Raw genomic sequence first — 10,217 nt, forward strand, 5'->3', positions numbered from 1 at the left:
ACTTAAAGTTTGTTATGTTGGCCAAGTTTGCTCTCGATGCATCATTGGAGGGGTTTAGTAAACTACAACTCCCACTTTAAGTACTGAGTTAACCAGGGACCGAAGCTGCCTCTCGTCTTACCTTCTTCACTTTGCCAAGGCCGTATTTCTCTTTGATTTCGTCCAGAGCCGAGAGGAGGGAGATCTCCTCGAAACCTTGCAAAACCTAGTGAAAAGAAGCAAGGGAGCGGAGGGATGAATTATTGTTGCCACCAATTTGAAAGGAACTAGTATTCAGAAGATTTTACCCCAGTTCCCAATTTTAAAAAGAACTGGCCGATTTGCAATGGAGGTTGCCGATTAGGAACCAAATTTACCATCAAGTTGGAAGGGAGGCTGTTCAATTGCACCTCCTCCTTTATTAAGAAAGTAATAACTTAGTAGTGATTACACTGTATATATTGTAGCGTGACTGGAGAGATGAATGTAGATTTATTTGGTTACTTTCCCCTACGTTTCTGCCACCACGTGAGGTAAGTTGTAATATTGTGAGAAATGGCACTTTGTACCCAGAATAGACGGAGCTGAGGCAATCTTCAAATAAAAGTTAACAATTTTATTAAGTACACAGCGTGTGGTTGCATGACGTAACTTTTCCTTGTTGCACTTGGAATAATACTTGTAACTTTAACAGTTCATTCTTTCAAGTAACACAGTATCTTTCTGACGTAGAGCACTTGTTTCAGACAAAGTTTCCATACAGGGATGTTTCCCTTAGTTGATCCTCCCTAGATCAAATACTAAGTAAACTATTCTTTAGCCTCTCCTTAGACTAAAAGAATACCAGCTCTGTTTCACCATTCGGCTGCACTAGCCTGAGAAACTTCCAGTAGTCAAACCCAGCTTTTCAAAGCCTCAAAGTTTTGCTTCACAAGTCACTCCGCCACCTTTCCTTTCCTTCTCTCCCAACTCCTCACTCCTCTGAACCTAACTCCTGACTGCTCACTCCTCTAAACCTAAACCCTAACTGATTTTTAACTGTCGTTTTTTCAAACTCTCCCCTCTAAGCTCCTCCCACTTCCCTCTCTCCTGCATCGGTCTCCGTGGCAATGCACATGGAGGACTCCTCTGACTTAGGCCGCTCCAGCCTTACTGCAGCCAATCTAAACACAAATACAGTTAAAATCATACAATTTATAATCAACTCCTGTACACTAGGCAGAGGGAAGGGAAGGAGGAAGGAAGGAAACACACACACTTCCTCGTCAGAGCTTTCTGGGAAGCTGCAATCGTCACAGTATAATTGTGGGATTTGGAAGGAAGCAACTGCACAGGGAAATTTCCAATCCAGTGACTGATTAATAAGTGAATGAACTGCATTACAATCACAACCCAGGAGTTTAAAACAGGATTTAAAACAAAAACTACCAATGGAGAGAGAAAGGAACACTGGGATGTGGCACTCACTATAACAACCCCCTGCAGTATGCTTAGTTGCGGCTCAATTTCACTCTCTTTGCTGTGCACCATAGAAAAGGGTTAAGGGAGAGGCAGTAGGCAGGGTGATTGAAATTCCACACCAATGGAGAGAGAATGGAACAATGGGAATGAAGTCGAACATGACCCCCCCCCCCCAAATTAGAGATAGAAACTTATAGTTTGCTAAGGGCAAGGACACCAGGCTGGATAATAAGGGTTAAGCCTTGGTCAATTTGGTGTGTATCATTTAATCAAGGATTTGTGCCCTATTTTCATATGTTTACAGCAGAAGGTAACCAATTTATTACTGAAAATTATGCCACGAAAATATTTGACTTTTTCCACCTGAGGCACACCTGGGCTACTGATGGTCCCCCATCTCACAAACAAGGGAATCTCTTTCCCCCTCATGGATATATTTCCCTTTATGGACTATCCGCACTATGAATAAAATGAACTATGGATACTGGGGGAAGGTAGTTGGGTTTACTCTCTGTATTATGATTTCTATATTTTCATATTTTCTCCTGTATTTCTATATTTCCCTTCATGTATTTGACCTTGCCCTGACCCTTTTGCCCCCTTCCCCTCTCCTTGGGGGAAATCTACAAGGAAGCTGCCCTGCCTCTGGAAAAGCCATCAGCGATCAGGAAAAAGACCCTTCTCTTTGGACATTCTTTGCATGGACAATAGTAAAGGAAATCCTTTTGACCACCATTAGGATTTCTGTTTGGCAGACTTTTTAATCATATAACAATGGGGGGAATATGACCTTAGAAAAATCTTCTTTTTGCCTCCAAGCCATTTTTCTTTCAAATTTCTCCACAAAGAACTTCCATCCAAGTCTTCCCCTTTGTGTCATATCTGATGCCGACAGGAAAACCTGGATTTCTTTAACATATGTTTATTGCCTTCACTCACGAACACAATAGAATGGCTTGGCTGGCAGACCCCCCACCCGGATCTCGCTAAGCCTCAGGAACAATTTTGTCATAATCCAGAATGCATTGTATCCCTTCATCCCGCCTCCCTCCCTTCCGATTCGCTGGAGCGTCAAGGCAGCAGGAGCCTCCTGATAGGCTCTGTTGCATCGCGAAAGCCCTGTGATTGGCCCTGATGCATGGGGATGGCCAAGCCTCCTCCCAGCTGTTTGCGCATCAGCCAATCCCCTTCAAGCTGGGTGGGAGGGGGGAGCGGGAATTTTGAAACTCACAACTCTGTATTTTCTATAAAAATGGCCTTTACTTCTGTAACCACATGCTCTGCTTGGCGAATGATTGCTGCTCTGCATCCTTTTCAGTTTAATCGCAAATAAAACATCTCGGTGGCACTTCCTTCAACTTGGTGAGACCTTTTATTGGGAAAAATCAGGGATTGGGTGCTTCTCTCTGTCTTGTCAGGGAAAAGAACTCTTTGATGAGTCTAATTGGTCTCTGCCTCCTGGCAAAGACCCCAAAATTCCTCCTCTATAACAGGATGTAGTGCTCACTAATGTCGTTGGAGGGAGGGCCACTGATGTCACCCGAGTGGTGGGATTTAAAGCTGTTTGTGGAGATGGGAGGTTGACTTTGCAAATGAACACACATGTATTATTAATAATAATGATTATTAATTATTATATTAGGTGTATAGATAAAAGATAGATCGATACGTGTGTGTTCTTGTCTGCGTACTTTAGTAATTTATTGTATGTTTATGTTCACTTGTTTTTTACTTGGTTGTACTCCGCCTCGAGCCATCACGTGAGTAATAAAAAAAATGCAACAAGTAAATAAATACATTAATTAATACATAAACAAACAGCTCCGCACCTGTGCCAAGGCCAGGCTGAATCCCGGACGGGACGCCTCTCGCGTGGCTCCCAATCCCACAACCAGGCGCTTTAATGTGTATTTCAACAGGTCGCCATCCTAAAAGAAACAATGCATGGAGACACTGAAGCAAGGCAAAGTTCTCTCTCTCTCAACCTTGCTGCTTTTTTTAATAGAGTGTGCATGGCCATCTGCCGGTAGGGATCAGATGGTGTCTTTCTTTAGGACTGAATGGGTTTGGACTAGATGGCACTTGAGCCTCTCTTCCAACTCTAGGATATTATTATTATTATTATTACTATTATTATTATTATTAATAGGTGGCCCTCTATTGGGAGGGATCAGATGGTGTCTTCCAATTCTAGGATACTATTATTACCATTAAGTAGAGGGTGGGTGGCCCTCTTTTGGGAGGGATCAGATAGTGTCTCCCAACTCTAGGATACTATTATTATGATTATTATTAAGTAGAGGCTGGGTGACCCTCCGTCAGGAGGGATCAGATGGTGTCTTCCAACTCTAGGATACTATTATTATGATTATTATTAAGTAGAGTCTGGGTGGCCCTCTGTCAGGAGGGATCAGATGGTGTCTTCCAACTCTAGGATAATATTATTATCATTATGATTAAGTATAGGCTTGGTGGCCCTCTGTCAGGAGAGATTGGATGGTGTCTCCCAACTCTAGGATGCTATTATTATTATTATGATTAAGTGGAGTCTGGGTGGCCCTCTGTCAGGAGGGATCAGATGGTGTCTTCCAACTCTAGGATACTATTATTATGATTATTATTAAGTGGAGTCTGGGTGGCCCTCTGTCGGGAGGGATCAGATGGTGTTTTCCAACTTTAGAATACTATTATTATGATGATTATTAAGTGGAGCCTGGGTGGCCCTCTGTCAGGAGGGATCAAATGGTGTCTTCCAACCCCAGGATACTATTATTATTATTATTATTATTATCCTGAGTGATAATAATAATAATAATAATAATAATGGGTGACCCTCTGTCGGGAGAGATTGGATGGTGTCTTCCAACTCTAGGATGCTGTTATTATTGTGAATTTTAAGTAGAGGTTGGGTGGTTGAGTTCAGATAGTGTCTTCCAACCCCAGGATGCTATTATTATCATGATTATTGAGTATAGGCTGGGTGACCCTCTGTCGGGAGGGATCAGATGGTGTCTTCCAACTCTAGGATACTATTATTCTCATTATTATTGAGTATAGTCTAGATGGCCCTCTGTTGGGAGGGATCAGATGGTGTCTCCCAACTCTAGGATGCTATTATTATGATTATGATTAAGTGGAGTCTGGATGGCCCTCTGTCAGGAGGGATCAGATGGTGTCTTCCAACTCCAGGATACTATTATTATGATTATTATTAAGTGGAGGGTGGGTGGCCCTCTGTCAGGAGGGATCAGATGGTGTCTTCCAACTCTAGGATACTATTATTATGATTATTATTAAGTGGAGGGTGGATGGCCCTCTGTCGGGAGGGATCAGATGGTGTCTCCCAACTCTAGGATACTATTGTTATGATTATTATTAAGTAGAAGGTGGGTGACCCTCTGTCGGGAGTGATCAGATGGTGTCTTCCAACTCTAGGATACTATTATTATGATTACTATTATTAAGTGGAGCCTGGGTGTCCCTCTGTCTGGTGTCCACGTGTGGGGGTTGGACTAGATGCCCTTTGGGGTTCCCTTCCAAGCCCAAAGACTGACCTTCCTCCTCTCCTTGAGGTGTGCCAGGAGTCCCTGGGTGCCTCCCACGCGCCTCTCCTGCTCGGGCCTGGCGATCTCCCAGAAGAAGTCCAGGAACTCCCGGCTTTGGCCCAAGAGCCTCTCGCCCGCCGAAGAAGAAGCCTCCGCGCCGCCATTGCTCTCCATGCTTGGGAAAAGGAACCGGATGTCAATTCCCGCCTCACGCGCATGCGTATCCGCACCCACTTCCAGGGCAACATCCGGCTCTCGGCTGCCACCGCTCGGAATCGCTTGGTATTGCATGCGGGGAGGTCATTTTGTACTACGATTCCCAGAATTCTTTCCTATGGACAGCCTAGGTAGGGAATCCTGGGAGTTGAAGTTCCTCCAAGCTGGAGTTCTCCTCTACCCAATCCTTTCTTTCCCCATAGAATATTAGAGTTGGAAGAGACCTCCTACGCCATCCAGTCTAACCACATTCCACCAAGACCTCCCAACTAAGGATTCCCCCAGGCATTCACCACCAAGAAGGAGGAAAACCTCCCAACAAAGGATTCCCCCAGGAATTCACCATAAAGAAGCAGGAAAACCTCCCAACAAAGGATTCCCCCAGGCATTCACCACCAAGAAGGAGGAAAACCTCCCAACAAAGGATTCCCCCAAGCATTCACCACCAAGAAGGAGGAAAACCTCCCAACAAAGGATTCCCCCAGGCATTCACCACCAAGAAGCAGGAAAACCTCCCAACAAGGGATTCCCCTAGGCATTCACCACCAAGAAGGAGGAAAACCTCCCAAGAAAGGATTACCCCAGGCATTCACCACCAAAAAGGAGGAAAACCTCCCAACAAAGGATTCCCCCAGACATTCACCACCAAGAAGCAGGAAAACCTCCCAACAAAGGATGCCCCCAGGCATTCACCACCAAGAAGGAGGAAAACCTCCCAACAAAGGATTCCCCCGGGCATTCACCACCAAGAAGCAGGAAAACCTCCCAACAAAGGATTCCCCCAGGCATTCACCACCAAGAAGGAGGAAAACCTCCCAACTAAGGATTCCCCCAGGCATTCACCACCAAGGAGGAAGAAAACCTCCCAACAAAGGATTCCCCCAGGCATTCACCACCAAGAAGGAGGAAAACCTCCCAACAAAGGATTCCCCCAGGCATTCACCACCAAGAAGCAGGAAAACCTCCCAACAAAGGATTCCCCCAAGCATTCACCACCAAGAAGTAGGAAAACCCAGGAATTCACCATCAAGAAGCATTAAAACCTCCCAACAAAGGATTCCTCCGGGCAGTAAGAAGCCAGGCCTTGTAACTGAAAGGGCATTCACCACCAAGAAGCAGGAAAATCTCCCAATAAAGGATTCCCCCAGGCAGTAAGAAGCCAGGCCTTGAAACTGCAGGACCATTCACCACCAAGAAGCAGGAAAACCTCCCAACAAAGTATTCCCCCAGGCAGTAAGAAGCCAGGGCAGGAAACTGCAAAGCCATTCATCAAGAAGCAAGAAAAGCCCCAACAAAGGATTCCCCCAGGCAGAAAGAAGCCAGGACTTCAAACTGCAAGGTCATTCAACACCAAGAAGCAGGAAAACCTCCCAACAAAGTATTCCCCCAGGCAGTAAGAAGCCAGGCCCTGAAACTGCAAGGGTATTCACCACCAAGAAGCTGGAAAAGCCCCAACAAAGAATTCCCCCAGGCAGTAAGAAGCCAGGGCAGGAAACTGCAAAGCCATTCATCAAGAAGCAAGAAAAGCCCCAACAAAGGATTCCCCCAGGCAGTAAGAAGCCAGGGCAGGAAACTGCAAAGCCATTAATCAAGAAGCAAGAAAAGCCCCAACAAAGGATTCCCCCAGGCAGTAAGAAGCCAGGCCCTGAAACTGCAAGGGTATTCATCACCAAGAAGCAGGAAAAATTCCCAACAAAGGATTCCTCCAGGCAGTAAGAAGCCAGGCCTGGAAACCGCAAGGGCATTCACCACCAAGAAGCAAAAAACCTCCCAACAAAGGATTCCCCCAGGCATTCACCACCAAGAATCAGGAAAACCTCCCAACAAAGGATTCCCCAGGCAGTAAGAAGCCAGGCCTTGAAACTGCAAGGGTATTCACCACCAAGAAGCATTAAAACCTCCCAACAAAGGATTCCGCCAAGTCCTGAAACTGCAAGGCCATTCACCACCAAGAAGCAGGAAAACCTCCCTACGAAGGATTCCCCCGGGCAGTAAGAAGTCAGGCCTTGAACCCACAAGGGCATTCACCACCAAGAAGCATTAAAACCTCCCAACAAAGGATTCCGCCAAGCCTTGAAACTGCAGGGCCACTCACCACCAAGAAGCATTAAAACCTTCCAACAAAGGATTCCTCCAGGCAGTAAGAAGCCAGGCCTTGAAACTGCAAGGGTATTCACCACCAAGAAGCAGGAAAACCTCCCAACAAAGGATTCCCCAAAGCAGTAAGAAGCCAGGAATTGAAACTGTATGGCTATTCACCACCAAGAAGCAGGAACACCTCCCAACAAAGGATTCCCCAAAGCAGTAAGAAGCCAGGAATTGAAACTGTATGGCTATTCACCACCAAGAAGCAGGAACACCTCCCAACAAAGGATTCCCCCAGGCAGTAAGAAGCCAGGCCTTGAAACCGCAAGGCCATTCACCACCAAGCAGCAGGAAAAGCCCCAACAAAGGAATCCCCCAGGCAGTAAGAAGCCAGGCCTTGAAACTGCAAGGGTATTCACCACCAAGAAGCAGGAAAACCTCCCAACAAAGGATTCCACCAAGCCTTGAAACTGCAGGGCCACTCACCACCAAGAAGCAGGAAAACCTCCCAACAAAGGATTCCCCCAGGCAGTAAGAAGCCAGGCCTTGAAACTGCAAGGCCACTCACCACCAAGAAGCAGGAAAACCTCCCAACAAAGGATTCCTCCAGGCAGTAAGAAGCCAGGCCTTGAAACCGCAAGGGCATTCACCACCAAGAAGCAGGAAAACCTCCCAACAAAGGATTCCCCCAGGCAGTAAGAAGCCAAGCCTGGAAACTGCAAGGCCATTAACCACCTAGAAGCAGGAAAACCTCCCAATAAAGGATTCCCCCAGGCAGTAAGAAGCTAGGCCTTGAAACCGCAAGGCCATTCACCACCAAAAGCAGGAAAACCTCCCAACAAAGGATTCCTCCAGGCAGTAAGAAACCAGGCCTTGAAACTGCAAGGGCATTCACCAGCCTGGTAAACCCACAACAACCTTGCATTCAAAGCACCCCTGACAGATGGCCATGCAGCCTGTTTCAAATCTTCAAAGCATCCCCAACAGATGGCCATCCAGCCTCTGTTTCAAATCCTCAAATTTATTTATTTATTTACGACATTTATATGGGCCAGCTAACACTTCCGACAAAGGATTCCCCTGATCATAATTAATACTAACAGTGTGCCAAGCTAATAATATAATATATTGTATACACATATTATATTGATCATAATGTTATTATATAATACAATATAAAGCAATATAATAATATCATAACTGTAAAATACATGTAATATTACCAATAAGATTGCACTATAGGACAATATACTAATATATAATACTAATATATTACTAATATTGCTAATATTAGTAATATAATACTAATTATAATGTAATACAACATAATACTAGTAATAATAATTCAATATTATAATTATAATTATATACTTACATTACATGTAATATTAGTAATAATATTACAATATAATGGTATAGTGCAATATAGTAGTATATACTGATACTCTACTATGCTAATAATATAATATATTGTATGAAAATATATATTGTAAGCCGCTCTGAGTCCCCTTCGGGGTGAGAAGGGCGGCATATAAATGCCATAAATAAATAAATAAATAAATAATAGTGTGCTATACTAACACCTCCCAACAAAGGATTCCCCCAGGCAGGAAGAAGCCAGGCTTTGAAGCTGCAAGGCTTTGCAATGGTAATCAAGCTAGCCAATGGTAACAGTCATACTTGCCTCCAACGGACAAGAGTTCTTTCTCCCACCCTGGACATCATTCCACAGGAATATACTCACTCGCGTAGTTTCCAACAGACCCCTCAACCTCTGAGGATGCCTGCCTTAGATGTGGGCGAAAGGTCAGAAGATAATGCTTCTGGAACATGATCAGACAGCCCAGAAAACTCACAACAACCTTGCATTCAAAGCACCCCTGACAGAGGGCCATCCATCTATAGTAATATAGTAATATATAATACTAATAGTGTGCTATACTAACACCTCCCAACAAAGGATTCCCCCAGGAAGGAAGAAGCCAGGCTTTGAAGCTGCAAGGCTTTGCAGTGGTGATCAAGCTGGCCAATGGCAACATTCACACTTGTTTATATATCTGGATGTTCACAGAGATATCAACTCCATTTGACTAGTTTCGAACAGACTCACAACCTCTGAGGATGCCTGCCTTAGATGTGGGCGAAACGTCAGGAGAGAATGCTTCTGGAACATGGGCAGACAGCCCAGAAAACTCACAACCTTGAATTCAAAGCACCCCTGACAGATGGCCATCCATCTATAGTAATATAGTAATATATAATACTAATAGTGTGCTATACTAACACCTCCCAACAAAGGATTCCCCCAGGAAGGAAGAAGCCAGGCTTTGAAGCTGCAAGGCTTTGCAGTGGTGATCAGGCTGGCCAATGGCAACAGTCACACTTGCCTCCGACAGACAAGAGTTCTTTCTCCCACCCTGGACATCATTCCACGGGGATATACTCCTCACTTGCCTTAATATAAGACATTAAATTATAATATAACTTTAGTAGTAGTAGTAGTATAATGTATTACATTAGCCAAGTGGGCTTTACATATCTGGAGATTCCACCTGCACACATTAGGAAGAACTTCCTAACAGTGAGAGCTGTTCAGCAGTGGAACTCTCTGCCCTGGGAGTGTGAGGGAGGCTCCTTTCTTTGAAGATTTGAAATCCAACAGACCTCACAACCTCTGAGGGTGCCTGCACCTCACTTGCCTAGTTTCCAACAGATCCCTCAACCTCTGAGGATGCCTGCCTTAGATGTGGGTGAGACGTCAGGAGAGAATGCTTCTGCATACAGAATGGGAAAACACACTGCTTTTTTTTTTGGAGACAGGCACGCCGCGGGCAGCCCCAAGTTGGGTCCGACTGCGCAGGCGCGAGGGGTAGCTTCGCTTCAGGCAGCGCGGCGGGCAGCCCTGGGCTCGTGGCCCGCTATATAAGCGTG

General features: G+C 45.1%; 1 protein-coding gene across 2 annotated transcripts in view; it reads right to left on the bottom strand.

Moving 5' to 3' along the window:
• Nucleotides 1–5,198, bottom strand: part of MYBBP1A (MYB binding protein 1a) — a 49,289-nt gene extending 44,091 nt beyond the window's left edge. For both annotated transcript variants that reach the window (XM_060756750.2, XM_060756749.2), the window contains exons 1-3: nt 4,995–5,198; nt 3,270–3,368; nt 122–205 (exon numbers count right to left, since the gene is read on the bottom strand). In XM_060756750.2, the coding sequence (XP_060612733.2) occupies nt 122–205; nt 3,270–3,368; nt 4,995–5,159 (348 nt within the window). In that variant the 5' untranslated portion in view covers nt 5,160–5,198. The remainder of the gene's footprint in view (nt 1–121; nt 206–3,269; nt 3,369–4,994) is intronic.
• Nucleotides 5,199–10,217: the final 5,019 nt, after the last annotated feature.

This window comes from Anolis sagrei, chromosome 11, assembly GCF_037176765.1.
Source record: "Anolis sagrei isolate rAnoSag1 chromosome 11, rAnoSag1.mat, whole genome shotgun sequence".
In the NCBI taxonomy this organism is placed as follows: Eukaryota; Metazoa; Chordata; class Lepidosauria; order Squamata; family Dactyloidae; genus Anolis; species Anolis sagrei.